At 36.1% G+C, this 21,685-nt stretch overlaps 1 protein-coding gene and 1 long non-coding RNA gene across 5 annotated transcripts in view; one reads left to right on the top strand and one right to left on the bottom strand.

Annotated features, from left to right (window-relative positions):
- Positions 1-4,984, top strand: part of LTN1 (listerin E3 ubiquitin protein ligase 1) — a 62,318-nt gene extending 57,334 nt beyond the window's left edge. For both annotated transcript variants that reach the window (XM_078055017.1, XM_036111252.2), the window contains exons 27-30: positions 26-246; positions 1,811-2,005; positions 2,888-3,055; positions 3,644-4,984. In XM_078055017.1, the coding sequence (XP_077911143.1) occupies positions 26-246; positions 1,811-2,005; positions 2,888-3,055; positions 3,644-3,706 (647 nt within the window). In that variant the 3' untranslated portion in view covers positions 3,707-4,984. The remainder of the gene's footprint in view (positions 1-25; positions 247-1,810; positions 2,006-2,887; positions 3,056-3,643) is intronic.
- On the bottom strand, positions 4,386-21,642 carry LOC118547689 (uncharacterized). Of its 3 annotated transcripts, XR_004923220.2 has the most exons (5): positions 20,851-21,642; positions 19,414-19,754; positions 11,802-11,972; positions 8,213-8,367; positions 4,386-4,451 (listed from the first exon to the last, which is right to left on the bottom strand). It is a non-coding gene; the product is annotated as an uncharacterized LOC118547689 (long non-coding RNA). The 3 variants fall into 3 exon arrangements; XR_004923218.2 differs by lacking the exons at positions 4,386-4,451; positions 8,213-8,367 and having other exon boundaries at positions 9,671-11,972; XR_004923219.2 differs by lacking the exons at positions 4,386-4,451; positions 8,213-8,367 and having other exon boundaries at positions 9,671-11,972; positions 19,414-19,792.
- Between the last annotated feature and the right edge of the window lie 43 nt (positions 21,643-21,685).

The following is a 21,685-nucleotide window of genomic DNA, read 5'->3' on the forward strand; positions in this document are numbered from 1 at the left end:
AACTAAGAATTTGTTTTTTCTTCAGAAACAGCAACTCTTCCCTACCATATCCCACACTTGGCTTGTTCAGTCTATCATATGACATTAAAAGACTTGCCTGCCATGGTTAGGCTGTGGTGGAATAGTAGTGAGAAGCGTGTTTTCAATATTGTAGATAGATTTACAAGCAAGTATGTCAGCAATGTTCTTTCCTTTCAAGAAATTTCTTCTGTGCAAACAAGTACACAACTATTTAATGGCATGACGGTTAGTATTATCTTGAATTTTTTCCGGAAAAGTTGTTTAAATATTGGTTATGTCTCTCATTTGTAGTGAGTATCATCACAATATTAACCATTGGTTCAGAATTTACAGAAATTGTCTACTATATTTTCTACTTCATTCTTGGGTATCAAGTCTCAGTATTAATGTATAGATTGAAACAATGTTATAATTTCATTTACTCCTGTCAGAGGTTTTTGAACATTCATTAGTTCATTCAAAATATATATTGGAACACCTGTAGATTCCAGGCACTGTGTATCAATCACTTGGGAAATGAATGGTTTGGTAGGGTCAGTTTCCTATTGTGTAATATCATACAATCTAATAAAGGGAAAAGAGTGATACCGATATGTTTTTTGCATTGGAAACTGGAAAGTGGCACATTAAGAGGAAGCGTGCTCTGCGATCAGCATGGGAAAGGTTCATCTGACTGAGGGGTTTAGGTGCACCTTTATGGAGGAAGGTTACTTTGAAGTGGGCAGGATTGTGTTTTAGGGGCAGTGAGGAGAAAAGTGTTGAATATAGAGGAAGCAGTATGGCAAAAGCAAAAAGCTTGGAGATGAGAATGTAATTTCTGTGATTGCCCTAAGAAATGATGAATAAGCCAGCATTCATACAGAGCAGGATTCCTGAAGGTAAATAGAGAACCAGTTGCTTCCATGATGAATTACAGCCATACTGGGGAAGGCCTCAAATGATGGTTTAAAATATTTGGTCCTATTTGGCCACTGAAAATTTTCCTTTGAAGCAAGTGACACTGTCAGTGTTATAATGCGTAAAATTGCTCTGACTGTAATGTATAGTATAGGCTGTTGGCATGGAGCTTGGGTGCAAATGCATAGTCAGGGAGACCCACTGGTGTAAACATTATAATAACAAGGAGGGCCTGAGTGAGGCAGTATCAGTGGGAATGTTCCATTAAAGGAGAGGAATGTTAAAAATTTTGTGGTGATTTATCCAAACTTGTAGCTAGTTAATATCTGGGAGGAGGTAGAAGGAAAAATTTAAGATGATGCTATGGTTTTTAGCTTGGAAATAGGACAGTCAGAAGACTACACTGGTCAAGCATGGTAATTTGTGTTTTATGTTGTTTGCAATGCTAGTATGAAAACTAAAACCAGGTGGAAATAATTCTAATGGTTGATGGTTGGCTTTAAAGCTCAAGAGAATTCTGTGTCAGAGAAAGACTTAGGGGACTTCTAAATATAGATGATATTTGATACCCTGGGTGTGGAAGAAGAGCAATAATTAAGAATTCATTCTGTCACTGGTCTGTTCAAAACTTATGCAGCAACCCTAATATCATAAAACATACTTTTTTATGAGAAGGATTTCTTTTGAAACTAACTTTGAATTTCATAAAAATCACTATAAAATATGTCAGGTATATAAATGTATGTATTAAATATCTCTTGTCCAGTAAACCAACATGTTTACCTGTGTTGTCTTTGAATGAAGACTGACTGCCAATAGTCAACCTATCAAGATGTTTTTTGAATGAAAGGAAAGAAATTTGCAAAAAGGTATCACCTTTCCTGTGTTGCAGGTTAAAGCTCGAGCTACTACCCGAGAAGTGATGGCTACTTACACTATTGAGGACATAGTTATTGAACTTATAATACAGCTGCCTTCCAATTACCCCCTGGGTTCAATAACCGTGGAGAGTGGGAAAAGAGTAGGTGTGGCTGTTCAGCAGTGGCGGAACTGGATGCTGCAGTTAAGCACTTACCTCACCCATCAGGTAAGTTTCTCTGTGCACATTCAGCTTTCCAGATAGTACTACTGACCTCCTCTTTGAAAGGTAAGTAAGACTTAAAATATATCACTTCTGCTTGAGGTTGACAGAGATACTGTATTTCCTTGGGTCAACACAGATGTATACCTAAATGACCTGAACCTACCTACTGAGCTGTTTTCCTTTTTAAGGTTCTGCAATTTTTTTTTCTGGTGTTTGAGAGGAATTGACTTTACTCCACTGACATTGTGGATGACACAGAACAATGCGTGGTATTAAAGAAACTGTTTGAGAGGGAATCTTTGTAAGATACTGGATCAATGAATATCTTTGGAGCTACTTTTAGTCTAACATTTCAACTCTCCTTCTGTGACTAGAGAAATCACAGTACTCTCAAAGATCTTTGACTTTTAAACAAATGTTAGTTGTTTGCACGTTGAGACTATAAAACTTGATGTATTGATGCAAAACCTCTCTTTCAGGTCTGTCTTTAATGGAGAAAAAATTATATCTGGTTTCTAAAACTTGGGAGGTCATTTTAAAACCAACGTTCAGAAAACTTAGGAGATGTGAATATAGCCAAGCAGATTCTGTTCTTTCTAAATTAAAATTCAGGGGTGCCTGAGTGGCTCAGTCGGTTAAGCGTCTGCCTTCAGCTCAGTTCGTGATCTCAGGCTCCCTGCTCAGCGGGGAGTCTGCCTCTCCTGCCGCTGGTGCGCTCTCTCTCTCTCTCTCTCTGTCTCTCGTGCTCACTCTCGCTCTCTCTCTCTAAAATCTTTTTTTAAAAAATTAATTAAAGTTCAACTTTAAAATTTATGAAATTGAATAAAAATAACTTCGGTGGTCTTCAGAGTATATTTACTCTATTTTTTTTCTTTTTGTTAACAGAATGGAAGTATTATGGAAGGCCTAGCCTTATGGAAAAATAATGTAGACAAACGTTTTGAGGGTGTTGAAGATTGCATGATATGTTTCTCAGTCATTCATGGTTTCAACTATTCTCTTCCCAAAAAAGCCTGTAGAACATGCAAGAAAAAGTTCCATTCAGCCTGCTTGGTAAGTCCAAAGAGAAATTAACTTACTTATATTTTATGTATATTTATATGTGTGATATCTAATTTTAGAAAATGATGTTAAACTCTTAATGGTAGTTAATGAGAGGCATATTAAAATGATTTTTCAAAATCTGTAAAAGATAATTAGTAATTCACGGATACTGGTAGCATCAAAGCACTTTAATAAATGGGTGTTTTTATTATAGCTCTCACTCAGACAGTACATGTCCTATAAGATCTAGACCATAAAGGAGACTGAAAAAATTGGAACCAGGGGCCATCTGGCGTTAGAGCTCTTTACTGTTTTTAAACATCATATTGAAAAGAAAGCTGCCCAAGATACAGTTGCTTCGTAAGGAGGTCTTCCTGACATGTCTTAGTGGTTGGGTGCAGGAACATAGGGAGAAAGAGTCATACTGTAGCCTTTGGAAGTAACGTGAGTTGTGTTGATTTTGGAGATGAATGGAGAAAGCTAAAATTTTGGTATTCTCCCTTTTCCACTTAATCATTGTTAAGCTTACCTTGGATGTATATGTAAAATGACAGCTTTAAAAGGTTCTTTTAACATTTAAAACCTTTTCTTTTTCAGTACAAATGGTTTACGTCTAGCAACAAATCTACTTGTCCACTCTGTCGTGAGACCTTTTTCTGAATTTTTTCCTTCCATTGGAAGTGATCCCTGAAGTAAATCAAGCAAAGACTGTGGATCTGGATCCATCTTAAAGTGTTGATGGGAGGAGGCCAGTGAGCATTACTTTTAAATAGGACCTTCTCTGGAAAATTATTTTGGTTAAAGTAATGATCCTAAAATCAGGTTTACTTACCTTTAGATTGCTTTGTAAATGTTTGGAAACCTTTTCTTTTACATAAGAATATTACATATTTGAGAGAAAATATTTATATTAATAGTTTAATCTTTTTGTATATTTAAAAATAAATATGGAAAAACTCTAAATTACAGAATTGGAATTTGTGAAAGCACTGTACAACTGTATTATGCTAAAAAGCCCATTCAGTTTGTTGATCTATGTTCTAGAAGAGTCCAAGTGAGGCAAATGAATTGAGAGGGTTGATTTATATCTACAGATATTTTAGGACTTATTTATTAGTTATGACAACAAAATTAATTAGTATTCTGCTATTTGTAGATTATTTTAATGATAAAAATGAGGCTAAGCTATTAATATAGCTTATCATAAGCTATTTGAAGCATGCTCTGAAATCCTATATAAAAGAGTGTAAACTGAACTTTAAGGTGTCTCCATTAATCAAAGGTTATGAAATTCAGAAAATTAAATTCACAGCACTGACCTTTTGCTGTGGAAGAATTTCCATGTATTAGTGAAATTTGAATTGCAGACTTGTCAGTGAACTTATTACTCCATTTGAGTGAGTCTCTAGAGGGTATGAATTTGAGAGAAACAGAATTAGATTATTTCATTCATGAAGCAGAGTGGTAGTTACCCCTCTATCTAGAGGGAAGAAATAAATAAGTATTTCTGAAACTTAAAATTGGTGGAAAAAACAAAAATTTTAAAATGTCATAGGAGGCTTTCAATTTTGTAAGCAAATTTTGCTATTCTTACTGGCCAGAGTTACACTACATTAGAGATTTGGGGGAGCTTATTTTTTCCAGCCTTTAGAAGTACAAGTTAATAATTTTAGCACTAAGTAAAATTCAGTATAATGGGCTGAAGTGGAATAGGTGAATACCTGCCGTTTGCCACATCACTGTTACCCTTAAAAAAATTGTGCCCAAGTTATAAAAGTATGGAAGTTTAGAACTTGGAATAATTTTATTGCAGTCTTCCATTACATGGGAAATATTAGCATATCTAATAGCAAGTTTACTTGAAAGAATCATCTCTGTTGCAAATGTTTAATTGGCAAAAAGCAAGTCATGTTAAATAAAATCACTGCTTACCATCAACTGGGTAAAATGGTTATTATTGAAATAGAATGAATGTGGTCAGAGTATTGTAGTCAAGAGTGAAGTATTATGCATGAATTACAGATCTCTTGAGTTGAATTTGTAGATCCAGTATCCTACCCAGTTTTGTCTGTCTCTTGGATTTTTCTCCCTAGTGTTTATTATCTTATAGCCTTGAGACTCAAGGAGTCAGTCAGTGAAGAACAGATAGCAAAATTCTACCTCTTCTTAACCCCTTTCTTAAAATATTCTCTTTCTATGTCTCTCTCTGACATAGTAATCCCAAAAGATTGTGTTACTCTGTGAAAGTTACACACTTTTCCTTTAAAAATGGTTTTATAATAAGACCTTGTTTATAACTTTTCCAGTATTGGTACTTCTTGGCTTCTGACCCAAACCTCAAGTAGAACAGAAAAGGGAATAATGGAGCATTGTTTTTCCACGTTAGTATCTAGGGCATCGGGTTCTTGGTGAAACACTATAATTAAATGGAATACCTACTCTTCATACTTAGGACTCTTAACACATTTCTTTGAGACTTGTAAATATAAATGTAAAGCTTGTTACTGTTTATATGCTAAAGAAAAGCTTTCCAAAATAAGACTGAAATTCAGAATATCATTGATTAAAGTTTTATTTATATAGCTTTAACACTGCAGAGCATCCCTTAAAATTCTAGCATAAGGACATTAAAAATTGCATGAGATTCAAAGCCCATTAGCAAAATTATTAATTTAAAACCCTAATGTAAATTGCAAATTTTAGAATTTATTTTTAACTCTTATTTATCACATGCTCTAATGTATTGTACATAAGTTTCTGTGGCTTAAATAATTAATGTTATTATTTGATAAGTTTTGGTGGTGTGAATGATTAATGTTCTTATTTGATTGTTATACCATATGTGCCCATTAGGATTCTTTTTAATTATAAAATATTTCAAGTATACAGAGTAATAATAATATAAATGCCCTTGTACTCTTCACAAACTATTTTGCCATATTTGCTTCTGATTTTTAAAGAAATAAAATATTCCTCTTTTGTACTCCTCCCTGATGCCATCTCCTCTTTCCCTCCCTAGAGCTAACCTACTGTTCTGAAGTTGGTGTGACTCTTTCCTATTTAAGATTTTATACTTTATCATGTGTTTGTATCCATAAATAATATATAGCAGTTTAAAAAATATTTTTATTTGCGATAGCCTATTGTATGTAATCTTTTGTAACTTGCTTTTTCACTCAACATAACTGCTGTTTATAGTATATTAGTTTACTTGCCAATTCCCCCAATAATGGTCATTTCAATTATTATTTTTTGCTATTTTGAACAGTGCTGCAGGTGTACATCCTTGATAACATTTTCTCACACAGATGTCCTAGATATTCTCTCATATGCCCCCAAATGTATATGTATACTGTGTGATATGTATACTCTGTGACTTTAGATCTTGTCAAGACAGTTGCTCTCCAAAGTGGTGTGCAAGTTTGCACTGCCAACAGTAAGGGAAGAGAGTTCTGGTTTTCTTGCCTCATCACCAATACTTAAGTCTTCTCAGATTTTTAAATTTTTCTAGTCAGAGCTGTGAGATAGTAGCTTTTTGTTTTAATTCATATTTCCCTGGCCACCAAGAACCTTAGCTTCATTTCATATACTTATTGGTCATTGTGAATTTATTATCTATATGCCTACTTTTCTCTATTACATGGCAGCTTTTAGTGTGTGGGTTGACTTTAATGTGGTCTGTGGCCGTCTTAATTATATAGAATTTTGCAGTTAAGTTTAGTCACATTTATCATCCTTTTCCTTTATGATTGAGCCCTTTCTGTGTTAGTTTTTAAAAATTTATTCCTTCCCTGAAGTCTGAAAAATTCTATTTTGCTTCAAAAGCTATAAATTTCAAAATATGCCTAATTCACCTCAAATTAAATTTTGTGATTGTTGTAAGGTAGAAATCCTACCCCATATTGATAGCCAGTTCTCATAACGTCTCTTATTAAATAATATGCCCATTCCCCCATTAACTTTGTAGTGGCTCCTCTCTTATATTACCAAATCTCTTTGCATGTGCAAATTGGTTTCTGGACTCTGTATTCTATTCCATTAGCCTACTTATCTGTGTTAATTCTACACAAATTTATTTATTTAAAAAATAGCTTTATAATTAATTTGAAGAGGAGGTAAGTAGTCCTCTACTCTTATTGTTCCAGGACTTTCCTTGGATAGCCGTATCCTCTGCTATCCAAGTACTCCCCTTCCCTTGCTTGTTTATTATCATGGCTAGTTTGTCCTCACTGTACTAAGTTGTTTTAGGAAAGAATTTGATAAATGCCCATGTTAGGTTTTATCTGGTGCAACTGGGTGGCTCTTCTGGCTTAAGGTCTTCCAACCCAGTTATTCTGTTTGTTTATTTGTGATGGAATGCTTGAACTTCTCCATGATTTTGTCTTTTTGTTTTATAAAAGTTCCTTGCAAAAAGACTTTGGGCTCAGCAAGGTATTTAGCATGGGGGTCTGCTAATCTAACAACTTTGATAATATCTTTTTTTTTTTTTTAACTCTGGATTTCTTTTTAAGGATAGTAACTTCTTTAGGTGGCACCAAAGCACCAAATAACTTGTATATTTCATATCGGATTTTATTAGGTTAAGGAACCTCTGCTTCTGTAGCATTCCAAATTGGTATGTTATTTCAAAAATATACTGGCTATCTATTTACTCTTCTTAGCAATGTGATATGTCCTATAAAAGACTCTTAAAAAGGAACCTATAAAAGACTACAAGTTTGTCCACTTGAGTCTATTTTTCTAAAAGACTTTGGTGTGTTGTATATCCAGATAATAGTCTTCCTTTTCATTTTTTAAAAATAAAACCCATTAACAAACAGTATTTGTAAGAATTTAGTAGTACAGTGTTCAAAATGTCTGTTCTGGGCATAGACACTTCTTGAACTGCAGAACCATAATCATGGGATTCTTCATCAGCTAAAGATAATAAAGTTAATGGACTTGAGAAGGCTATAGCACTGGATGGTAAAATGAGAAAGAGAAAGTGATAATATACTTTATGTGGTACCATTAGATTTAATTTGCATATTGATCTTGTACCTTCCAACCTTGCTGAACTACTTTATTCTAATAGGGGTGTGTGTGTGCGTGTGTGCGCACATATGTGTGTGTAAATTCCTTAAGATGTTCTATTATATACAAGATATGGCAAATAAGGAGTTTTACTTCTTTTCCAGTCTGGATTCCTTTTGTTTCTTTTTCTTGCCTAATTGACTTGGCTGGAACCTCCAGTGTTGAACAGAAGTGTTGAGAGTAGATATGCTTGTCTTGTTCTTGATCTTAAGGGGTAAACTTTCAGTCTTCCAGCATTGTGATATTAGCTGTGGTTGATAATAATCAGACTTAAAGGTGAACTTAGTACATATGTGAAGATGCTTCAACTAATTATAATTAGTCTAGTTAGCAGTTTCTCTGATGCAAGAGAAAATAAGCTATTGGATCAAAGGATAAGCTTGTAAGAGACAATGGAGTTTTTATGTGTGCCATGCTGCAGAAAAACTATTAGAGCAGAGTTTCTCAACCTCAGTACTTTTGGCATTTTAAGGTGCATAATTCTTTGTTTAGGGAACTGCCCTGTGTATTATAGGATGTTTAGCAGCATTCCTGGCCTCCATCTACTAGATGCCAGTGCAGCATCCCATTTGTGACAACCAAAAATTTCCAGACATTGCCAGATGTCCCTTGGGTGGTAAAATTGGCCCTAGAGAATCATTGCCTTAGAGCAGGACTAATAAGCCCTATTGAATAAAAATATAATGTGAGCCACATGTAATTTTAAATTTTGCTAAGTAGCCACATTAAAAAATGTAAGAAGAAATAGGTGAAATTAATTTTAATAACACATTTTAACTTGGTATCCAAAATACTATTTTGATATGTAATTGATATAAAAATTAGATATTTTACATTTTCTATATTATTTTTGAGATCCAGTGTGTTATTTTAAATTTACAACACATTTCAATTCAGATAGGAAATTTTCATCAGAATTACTTGATCTTTATTTAGATTTCAGAAAATTTACAGTTAAGAAAGTAAATTCATATACCTAAATTTTTCCAAACATACTTAAAAGTTTTCCAATAACTGGATCACATGTCCATTTTGGAATTTAAATTAATTAAAATTAAATAAATTTTAAATTTAGTTCCTCAGTCACACTTGGCATATTTCAAGTGCCTACTTAGCCACCTGTGGCTAGTGACTGTTGCATTGGACAGTTGCAGTCCAGGCCTAACTTTACATGTACAGACAGAAAGAAAGGTTTATTAGAATCTAGGAAGATTCAGTCTGGACTGTTGTTAAATTCAGATCCAAATACTTTACCTATGTCTTGAGAGTCTTTGCCTGTAAGAATTCTGGGATTATGGGTGCGTGGGAGGCCCAGTTGGTTAGGCATCTGCCTTCAGCTCAGGTCATGATCTCGGGGTCCTGGGATCAAGCCTTGCAGCCTCTCATTGGGCTCTCTGCTCAGCGGGGAGTCTGCTTCTCCCTCTCCCTCTCCTTCTGTGCTCTCTCTCTCAAATAAGTAAAATCTTAAAAAAAGAATTCTGGGATCATAGCTTACCACTTGATTATTTTTGAAATTGCATACACAGTGTAGTTATATGTCCAAATCAGCTATGCTTTAATCATATATAGAATTTTCCAGAGCTTTAAAAAAAAATCTTGCAGTGTTACCTGGCAGTTTCATATATTAAGTAGAACCTTACTTATTAAATGGTTGTGTCATAAAGAAAGTACTATATCTTAATATTGGTCCCAGAATAACAGTTAAAGATTTAGACATTTCCACTATTTGGTTTCAGTACTCTGAGGGATCTGGTATTCTGTGGTAGTGGAATTATTAGTTTATAAAGTGACCCATATCTGTATTTTGTTGTCCATCTCTATTTATAAACCTGTCTCCCTAGTTTAGAAGAAGGTCAGGGAATTTTTAAGTGCTGATGTCTCCTGGAATGGCATTAGTAGAGAGACTTTGGATAGTTGTCCTGTTTTTATCCATTATAGGGCATTCATTTTTCCTAAGGCCCCTTCTGCTTATGGTATCCTTGTCCAGAGCTGCCTAATTCTTACAGAACATAAAACCTTTTGGTCTTATTTTTGATACCAGTTGTTTTATCTTGAGGGTCAGAAATTTGATTTCTAGCTTTTTGAAATGTTAAGTGACATCTTCTAAATTGTCATTTTTAAGTCCTATTTTCATTAAAAAAAAGAAAAAGGACAAGCCCATCTGCCTTTACAAATTAGCTCTTGAGGGTACCCCAGAATATTGTTTCAATTTTCAGAGTCTGCTACTTACTCATCTTATTTATTTATAATTTTGAATTTTCGTCCAATCTGTCTATGAGGGAAAGGCTTCTGGAATGGCCTTATGTAGTACATTTCCTGTTTGCTTCCCCTTTCAGAGTCATACATTGAATTATGAGGAAACTGGGTTATTTAAACCATCTCCTAGTTTTGGGATCTTTGTTGTTATTGATTTTGCTGCTTTTAACTATTTTGTTCCCATCTGAGGGGCTAATAATTAAGTGAACTTGTTGGTACAGACTCCAGGACAACAAATATCTAACAAAATTCTGAATTCTACAGCAAATTTGTTTTCCGAAGGTTAAGAAAATCCTTGATTATATAATGCTCTCTACTTGACTCCAGACCAAGATTAAATATCAATTTCTTTAGATCTGCATTCTGCTCTAATAGTTTTGAAGGGATATGATATGATGTAATTGTTCTATCCTAAGAAAAACTTTGAGCAAAGGATCACTTTTTTTTCGAGGTAAAAGAAGGTGCAGAAAGACAGAAGGAATTTGGTAAAGATCAAGAGGGAAAGGTGTGAGGAGGTGGATTTCAGAAGGCTTGAATGGCAGTGAGTTTTCAGTATTTCAGTTTGAGATCTCAGCATACCAATCAAAAGTTGACTGTTGAATACTTCAGGCTTTTCCCTCCTGATTTTTCTAGAGCTCCTTTGAATGTATTAATTTTGGCATATCAGAAGTTCCTTAAAATGGCTATAAGTAATTGTAAGTCATTTTTTAGCAAAATTTTGCCACTTACCAAGTTAAGCACAAGGGTTAGGATTGTAGTGAAAACTGTTAGGAGGAGGTTGTGCCTTTGATGTAGACAAATCAACGACAAGAAAAAGGCACTGCATTTGTCCAAAGTGTATTTGTTAGCAGTAGACGAGGGTCCCCAACCAAGCAGAGGAGAGGAAAGAGCTGCTGATCAATGACCCCAGCCACTGATGATCCTGAAATAAAGACTAAACAAAGTGAACTTCTTTTACAAATTGCCAGGCCTTGAGGAGTACTCATGAAGATGACCCAAAGCAAAATTCGACCAATCATTCTAGCAGCCAATTGTCATCAGTCTAATGGGCCATTAGTCTTTAGGGCCAATTTATACTGATTTGGAGCCTATTGCGTCTGTCTGTTCCCTATGAAGTACTTCCTTATACATTCAACACACGCAAGACAATAACGGACAAAACAGGAATACTTAAAACAAGATTTTGTATAAATAGATGAACAAAAATGTGCAAACAAACCAAGCAGTGGGAAAATAGGTAGGATAATGGCAAAAATATTTACCAAATAGTTCACCTCTAAATCAGAAGGTAGGTTATCATATAGACAAGACAAAGTCTAATAAATAAACTTATATGGAGATCTATTTGTTTAGAAGTCTTAGATAAATTCAGCAATAAGAACTCAATGAAACTGGTCTAAGTTCAGATTGTTTTTGAGAAACTCACCTGGCAACAGGTCTGAGACCTGCTGGAATGTGGGGCTCAAGAAGCCACTGATCTTTCCTGTTGGTCCAAGGATCCACTGGAATACGGTCAAATGAGGTATTCTAAATAATCTTCTTGTGGGAATTGTCCAAGGAAGAGATGAAGATTACCACTTGATAACTGAAACAATAGCTGGGAAAGGGAGAGTTATGCTGGTTAGGCCCATCATTTTGAATAAACCCAACTGCTAATTTTATATAAGGTTTTTGAGTGAGGGATTGTTATGGTGTTCAGTTGGTTGCAGAGGTCGAGTGGATTGAATGGTCAGTCTTACAGACATGGTTATTCTGGCAAGACCTGGGGCCAGCTGGCTTTCAGCAGATTTACTGATAAGTTTATTGTTGATTGGTTGGCCTTTGAAGTATGAGACTGTCACTGAATGATTGGCTTCCAGAGGCAAGTTGTCATTGATCAATTAAGATAAACTGAGGCAAGTTTGGATTGATCAAATAGGTTTAAAACTGATTCAGATTTACTTGTTACTGGCTATAGAACAATCTTTTATTAGGACTTTCACTAGGCTCTTTTTTTTTTATTGTTATGTTAATCCCCATACATTACATCATTAGTTTTAGATATAGTGTTCCATGATTCATTGTTTGTGCATAACACCCAGTGCTCCATGCAGAACGTGCCCTCCTCAATACCCATCACCAGGCTAACCCATCCTCCCAACCCCCTCCCCTCTAGAACCCTCAGTTTGTTTTTCAGAGTCCATCGTCTCTCATGGTTCTTCTCCCCCTCCGATTTCCCCCCCTTCATTCTTCCCCTCCTGCTACATTCTTCTTTTTTTCTTTCTTAACATATATTGCATTATTTGTTTCAGAGGTACAGATCTGAGATTCAACAGTCTTGCACAATTCACAGCGCTTACCAGAGCACATACCCTCCCCAGTGTCCATCACCCAGTCACCCCATCCCTCCCACCCCACCCCCCACTCCAGCAACCCTCAGTTTGTTTCCTGAGATTAAGAATTCCTCATATCAGTGAGGTCATATGATACATGTCTTTCTCTGTTTGACTTATTTCGCTCAGCATAATACCCTCCAGTTCCATCCACATCGTTGCAAATGCCAAGATCTTATTCCTTTTGATGGCTGCATAATATTCCATTGTATATATATACCACATCTTCTTTATCCATTCATCTGTTGATGGACATCTTGGCTCTTTCCACAGTTTGGCTATTGTGGACATTGCTGCTATAAACATCGGGGTGCACGTAGCCTTTCGGGTCCCTACTTTTGTATCTTTGGGGTAAATACCCAGTTCACTAGGCTCTTTTAATAAAAACCTATTCCTAATAGGGTTTCTTGGTTCATAATTTTTGCTAGATTTACTTTTTAAAAAATGAAGTGAAATTCACATAACAGCCATTTTTAAATGGACAGCTGAGTGGCATTTAGTACAATTTAACAGTTACTCCTTAATCTCCCACCCTACCCCTGGTAACCACCAATCTACTTTCTGTCTCTGTGGATTTACCTATATAACATGTGACCTTTTATATCTGCTTTCTTTTACTTGGCATGTTTTCAAGGCTCATGCACATGGTGGCATGTATCAGTATGTCATTACTTTTTATGGCTGAATAATATTCCACAGGATGTGTATACCACAGTTTGTTTATCCATTCATCTCTTGATGGACATGTGAATTGTGTTTTTTGTTTTTGTTTTTGTTTTTTTTGCTGCTGTGAACAATGTGTCTATGAACATTCATGTACAAGTATTTTTATGAGTACATGTTTTCAATTCTTTGGAGTATATACATAGGAGCAGAATTGCTGGTAGTTCTGTTTTTAACTTTTTGAGGAAACACCAAACTGTTTGCCATAGTAGCTGCCACATTTATATTCTCAGCAGTGTACAAGGGCTCCAAAATCTTCCCATCCATGCCAACACTTACTATTTTGTTTTTTTCCCAGTTGTTGCCATCCTAGTGGATGTGAAGTGGTATTTCATTGTGGGTCTGATTTGAATTTCTCTAATGATTAATGATGTTGTGCATCTTTTCATGTGTTCATTGACCATTTTGTGTATCTTCTTTGGAGAATAGCTATATAAATCCTCTGCTCATTTTAAAATTTTTGTTGTTGAGTTGTAAGACTTTAAAATATATATTTAATATATATTAATATATTAATAATTATAGTACATATTGATTAATATATATTTATATATATATTTCGGATACGAGACCAAGATCTACTTTTTATTTTTATTTATTTTTTTTTAAAAGATTTTATTTATTTGATAGAGACAGACACAGCGAGAGAGGGAACACAAGCAGGGGGAGTGGGAGAGGGAGAAGCAGACTTCCTGCTGAGCAGGAAGCCGGATGCAGGGCTTGATCCCAGGACCTTGGGATCATGACCTGAGCCGAAGGCAGCTGCTTAACCGACTGAGCCACCCAGGCGCCCCCAAGATCTACATGTTAATGCTCTTTAATTTGGGGGGGAGTTCTTGAGACTTCAGTATTAATTAGGTTTGGCTCTGAATGACAAACAGTCCAAAGCAAATTTCTTAAACAAGAAATTTCTCTTTTGTAAATGAAGTCCAGATGTAAGCAGTTGAGGGCTGTACTCCATAATCATGACAGACCGAGGTTTCTTACGTATGTACATGGACCTAGGTTTCTTAGTTGTTGCTTCACTATTCTCAAATTGTGATTCCACTTCATGGCCCAAGCTGACAGCCCAAGCAAGCCCCAGCTGTTGTGCACTTTACAGTCAGCACAAAGGAAGAAAGAGGAACATGCTCGCTTGCTGTGAGGATGCTCTTCACAAGTCACACACAACACACACATCCTTCAGGAAGAATTTTTTCTCCTGTCAATCTCGAGCTTCAAGAGCAGCTGGACAATATCTTTATTCCTAGTAGCCATATGTCCAGCTCAAAGTCAGGAGTTCTGTTGCTGAGGAAGGTGGGGAGAATAGATATATGGAAGGACAACCAGCAGAGTCTCTTACAACTGTTTTGATACTTGTGTGAGTGCTCGTCTTTCCCAGTATTAGTCAATATTTGCAAACCTGGATGACCACAATTTTCTAGAGTTGCATATGCCTTTAAAATGTCAGTGTTCTTTATCCAGTCTAACAACCTTTGTTTTTTAATAGTAATATTTAGCTCATTTACATAATATAATCATAGATAAGTTTTATATTTTTCTAATTGTCTCATTGCTTGTGTGTTCTTTTTTCGCTTCTTTTGGACTCATGAGGTTGTTTGTTTTCCAGGCACCCGTAGTCTTCATGAGTATCTTTTATTCTTATATCCTTCTATTATCTTAACTTTACATTGTAAATGTGTATGGTTTATTATTCAAGGTTATCCTGGAGTTTATTACAATACACATTTGGCTTAATATCTCATATGAATTAATACTTTAACCACTTCCTGGAGGACAATTCAAGGACCTTAGAATAATTACAACACTATTGTTTTTTTGTACTATTGTTTTCAAGCATTTCTTTATATTTTAAAACCCACAAGACATTACTGCTTTATTAGCCTGTATGTTAGTTTGTATTTGTCATATGTCCTCTTTGTATTGACCTCCACTCTTCCCTGCATCTTTGGCAATTCCTGTCTTTCATCACAGCACAGTGTCTTGCATCTTTGGGATTCCACTGTGTCTGTTGCAAAGAATCGGAGTTTTATTATTCCTTGTAAGGAATGTATCCCTCACCCCACCCTCCCCCGGCTGCTTTGATTTTCTCTTTGTTTTTGGTTTTAAACAGTTTTACTGTGGTGTCTCTAGGTGTGGATTTTTGTTGTTGTTGTTTGTTTGGGATTGTAAAACTACTTGAATCAGGGATTAGATGTCTTCAGTCATTTTTTGGAAAATTCTGAGGCATGAACTCTACAAATAGCACTTTTGCTCCATTCCTTCTCTCCTGTTCTACTCAATTTTCACCATAAACCATATGTGTCTTAGATTTTCTGTGTTGTTGTTTTATTCTTTCTTCTCTTCATGTTTTTATCATTTGTGTTCTAGTAGTTATTTAATAACTTAGAAAAATGTATTTTTAATACCTATAGTCTGGTCACAGGAAATTAATTTTTTAAAATTTCAACTTATATTTTGTTACAGAACAGTATTATGGGGGTAAATAAAAATATTTTAAGCACTAAAATATGCTATAATTCTGTGAGGTAAGTGGAATAAAAATACTGACCCAATGAATGATGTTAAATGTCTGACTGTTGAAGAGTTTGTTCTTGTATTATTATATTGATGATGGTACACGACAAGATCAGTCGTGCCGAGGGTGGTATGACCACAGACGATACGATGATGGTGGGAATCAAATTGCTATAGTATTTAGATTCTGTTAGATACATTTAAAAGAATGATATAACAGTTTTTAAAAATGTAAGTATAATATGCCACTGGAGATCTTAAACTTATTTAAATTTATGATGGTAAATGTTAGTTATCAATTTAAAAAATAATGTGAAGTGGTACGTATTTTCCCAAAATGTGTTTAGAGGTATGCAAGCAATAAAGTTTGAAGATACTGTCCTGGCAGATGCTAAGTGTAAGGTGGGCTATCAGGTTCTAATACCAGACCCACACAGATCTTTATTGATAGTTTTATAGAGATTTAAAAATATTTCTTGAGATTTGGTGCTAGAGAATCTGACATGAATAGCATGTCACGCTCTCTCTATCCTAGGTGAGCTAGTCAAGTTATGGTGCTAGAAATGTTGAAGAAACTGCTTTACTGCTTGAGTTCCATCTTCCAAAGGCTCTGTGGTTAGGATTCTAGCCGTTGCTGGAAAAGAGAGAGAAATCAAACATATCTGTTGTCAGAGCTTCCCTAATAGCAAAACCAACAGCCTTTAGGAAATGAAAAGGTTACATTTTCTATCAACAAAAGAATATACATTTTGACATGTCTTACTAGAAATGGTTTTGTAGTTAATTGTCACAAAATTACAATTAATTACATTTTTGGGAAAGCACTTTCCTTAATTCAACACCTCCTCATGCCTACATAATGTGGAGCTTTGTCATGGTCAGCTTGGCAGTAGTTCTGAGGACAGTGCCTATGGAATGTCACATCTTTTTTTCTCATCTTACTGTGCTGGCAAGACTTCTTAGTAAACAGTCTTCCTTGTTTCTTGATTAGCTTTAAGATGGACTATTTTAAGTACTAAATGTGATACACATGTATAGGTTTGGGGTACATAATACTCTGTATTAGGAAGTATCTTTCTATTCTTTGCTTATATTTTAAAGTCCTGAATGGATGATGAGTTTTATCAAATGCTTTTTCTACATCTATTTAGATGACAAGTTGTTGTTTTTCCTTCCTCTGTCCTTGAGGTGGATTACATAAATAGATTTTCTAATGTTGAACCATTCTTGCATTCTTAGGATAAACACTACTTGGTCATGATCAGTGCTATTATTACTAGTAATATATTTGTGAGTTTAAAAAATATTTTTTTAAATTTTGCGTCTTTGTTCACAAATAAAATCAACCTATGATCTTTCTTGTATTTATTTATATTCATAAGAGAAATTAACCTAAATTTTCTTATATTGTTTCCATTTGGTTTTGCTATCAATGATACACTAGTATCATAAAATGAGTTAGGATTCTTGAATGTTTGGTAAAACTCACCCATAAAATCACCTGGTGCTTTTATTTTATGGGGTGAGGGTAGAATGGGCAGATACTCAACTAATTCAATGGCTTTAAATGTCATAGACTCTTTAAAGTGTTCTACTTTTCACGAGTTAGTAAGTTTTATTTTTTTAGGAGATTATCCATTTCATCTGTTTTCAAATTTATTGCTATAAAGTTATTCATGTTATTTTCTTATGATTTTAACATTTATACTCTATTTGCAAATCGGTCTTTTCATCCCTAATATTTATTTGTGTCTCATTTCTCTTTTTCTTGGTCTACTTTATTAGACGTTTATCTTGTTAATCTTTCCAGAGAACATGTTTTTGTTTTTAACTCCTCAGATTCTTTTATGTTTTATTAATTTCTTTTTTTCTTTTTTCTTTTTTTCCTTGTCTTTTGGGATAAATTCTTCTGTCTTGGCTTATTACTTTCTTCTATTTCTTTATACTTTCTGATAGTTTATTCTTATCCTTTTTGTAGCTTGTTGAGTTGAATGTTTCCTTATTTTGTCTATTTTTGTTTGTTTGTTTTCTGATAGATACATTTGAGGGGTGTATTTCTCTCTACATCTTGAACTGTATTTCACAAGAGTTGACATGTGATGCTTTTTCATCTCATGATTTTCAATATGATTGTTAATTTGACCCAGTTATCTAAAAGTGAGCAGTTTTTTTTATTGTTTGTTAATATAGGAAGCATTTTGGCTATCCCTTTTATTTTCACTTTTTTGAAATAAATTTCTACATATACTTCATTGTGGTTATGATTTCTATTTCATCGTGGTTACTGTTTTCCCTCTGGCATGCGGTCATCCTTAGACGGGAATCACTAAGCCCACTCAGGGTGCAGAAGTAGGCTCCACCTTTTGAAGGGGTGAGTGTCAGAGAATTTGTGGACATAATTTTAAAATCCCCACAATGGAGATAATGCACATGCAGATCTTGATGGAGCAATGTTACACCAAAAACAATGTTCTTTTTAATTTAAGAAAGCTATAAAAGACAAATGAATTTCAAATTGGTTGAGGTAACTATATAATTTAGGATTACATCCAAATTGTGTTATGCTATCAAATAGCCTCGGTTTAATTTATATATACACACACACTTTATACTAACTGAACACTATAAACAAACACACAAGCTGATATTAAACAGTATACTTCAGCAGAACAATGCATTCTTTTTCTCTGTGCAGCCAATCATAAATTGGGTTTTAGATATATTGGAGGTTTCGAGCTCATGCTGTAATTCACTGTAAGTGTCCTACAACGGCATCAGAGCTTTTCTAAGTCCTCTAAATTTTGATTACATTTGTTTAAGCTCAGAAAACTAATGAAAGAAAATGGCATTTACAATATACCATAGGAGCCAGGGAGACACCAGCACTTAGCAAATCCACTAAATAAGCAACCCCATCTACTTCAAAAATTCCTAATTATTTTAATATGACTGCTCAAAGACAATTGTTTCAGCACATGGCTACTGCGGGAAGCACGTTGATATATCACTTTGCGAAGCATGACTTTTCATTTAAGTAATTCAAGTGATTATTCTAAAATAATTTCATTTTCCGTTCCAGTTTTTCTTATTTCACATATGAGAAGCAAGGCTATTATTATTGATGTGTTTCATTAGCAGAACTTTGGAGTTAAATGATGCCAGTTTTATATTAATGTCATCAGATACATCAAAAGAAATAAGTTTAAGTCAATGCCAAATTGGCTCAAAACTTTAAAAGTTCAGTTCGAGGAACTGAATAAACTTTTTGGAAATTTGTTCTGTTGATTCAACGTCTGACAATATTGTGCATGTTATGAATGAAGTTGAAAAGCTCAACACTGAATATAAACCTGTTTGTTTTGATGGTTTTATTAGTTCTCCAAACCACCCCTAACATAGAAGTTTAAAACAACAAACATGTATTACCTCACACAGTTTCTGTAGGTCAAGAATTTGAGGTTGGCTTATGTGGGTGGTTCTAGCATGAAATTGAGGTCAGGACGTTGGCTGTATCTGCAGTCATCATGTGAAGGCTTGACTGGGGATGGAGGGCCCTCTTCCCAATGATTCAATCACATGGCTGTGGGCAGAAGACTGCTCCCTCACCGCATGAATGTCTCCATGGGCCACTTGAGTGTCCTCACAAACATGGTGTCCGGATTCCTCCAGAGTGAGTGATCCAAGACAGTAAGACAGACGCTGTAATGTTTTTTATGACCAGCTCTCAAAGTCTATGTCCTCACTTTTGGATTCTTTATTACCAGCACCTGGAGTGGTGGCACACTTCATTAATGATTATTTGCACCTGAAATAGGATAGGTCCACCAGGTGCTTAGGGACTGAGCCCATCAACACAGTTAGGCCTCCCTCCCGGGACTAGAGACTGGCACCAACTGTCAGTTCTCTGACTCCTGTGTGAATTATTATGGTAAGATGCTCAGCAACTACCAAAGCAAGGGATTTAATGGCCATTGGTTCAGGCTCTCATCTTGGGTCCAAGGTAGGTATCCTTGGTAGAGTCAGGGCTAGGCCAATCCTCAACACTGTAAGTGTCCCCTTTTCCTTTACTCTAAGACAGGGGAGTTGCCCAGATTTCTGCCTTCGTCACTGTGCCTGTGAAGGATATGGGCATCCCTTCCCAAAGCCTGTATTCCTGTGGTTATCAATCCTGGCTGCATATTAGAGTCCTGTGGGGAGTTTTAAAAAGATAGCAATTGTCAGCTCTCATTCTCCATGATACTTACTCAGTGGTCTATGATGGGGCCCCTGGCATCACTGTATTTTGAAATATATTCAGGCAATTATAGTGTGCAGCAAGAGTTGAGAAACATTGCTCTATTTTCTTCCTGAGTACCAAAAACGGGTTGGCCAACTTTTTATAAAAGGCCAAACAAAATATTTTAGGCTTTCAGCTAACTGTTCAACTCTGCCAGCATATCACAAAAGCAAATGAGTGAGCATGGCTATGGTCCAATAAAATTTCATTTACAAAAACAGGTTGTGGGCCAGATTTGGCTTGTGAGCTGCGGCTTGCCAGCCCTTGAGCTAGATCAACAGAACATGAATAGCACCCTGAAGCTCCAACCGAGGGCTCTAGTAGGGCCACCAAGCTGCAGGAGTCTCACTGTGTGTCCTGAATTCTGGCAACGGTAAAATTTTAGTTTCCCTAATCTCTACACATTTGAACTAGCTGCTTGGTGTAGGCCTAGTTGTGGTGTCATTTGTCTTGAATAGGATTGGACCTATCCTTCGACCAGAATCCCTACCACTACCCTGTTGTGGCAGGGTCATGCAGGGGGAAATAACCTCAGAGCCACGAAGACCCTGTCTCTGGGACTCTCGCCCCACGGCTGTGGTACTCACCGCTATGTGTCACCAGGCACGTACAGCCGCTGCTCCCAGTCCCTGGTCTCTTTTCCCCCACTGGGCTGAAGATGCAGGTTGGAAGACAAGTCTTCATAATTCTCTTGTAAACGTTTCTTCATGTCTTGCAAGCAAGGCACAAACTGCCCTTTGCTCTAGGTTATATTTTCAAGACTATGTGTCTAGTGAACATCCTTGGAAGCTAGGGATAGTGTCTCCAAAGAGAAGACACTTCTAGAGCAAAGAGCAGGCATTCTTACGCTTCAGTCTCATAAACAGTGTCTCTCCACAACAAAGGGAAGGCATGCTTAATGCCCATAATAAAAAATCAGGATTCCCTGAGTTCAGGGTTTCTCTCTGAGGATGCAACCCCCTGTGTGTGCAGGGTTTTGTCAGGGCCCATCCGTATTGCTCCCGTAGGACTCGGGGGCCAGGGGAAACGGATGAACATATGCTGATCCTCATACGAATCGCTATGCTGAGTGATAAAATTCTTTGTCTCTGACCCAGAAGCTTTCTTGGGTGAAACTGTCAGACTGACCCGTTAGCTTCAAGTAGTTTAAAAGCTCCACAGTGCAGTGTCCTGCAGTTTTCCCTCCTTAGTGCTGGCTGACCGGAGCCAGTGGGCCTTCATGGGATAGTCCACTCCCAGAATGTTGTCCTGGCACGTTTGCACACACGCCCAGAAACAAGCAAGCCTCCCTGGTGACCGCAGAGAGCTCTCACCTCTATCTCACTCCTTCCCCATTCTTTACTTCACGCATGAGGTTTTCTTGCCAATCCCACTGCCTCTGCCAGTGAGCTAGGCCAATGTGGTTGGAGTCTGGAGATTCCT

The sequence above is a fragment of the Halichoerus grypus genome, chromosome 1, assembly GCF_964656455.1.
Source record: "Halichoerus grypus chromosome 1, mHalGry1.hap1.1, whole genome shotgun sequence".
Taxonomy (NCBI): Eukaryota; Metazoa; Chordata; class Mammalia; order Carnivora; family Phocidae; genus Halichoerus; species Halichoerus grypus.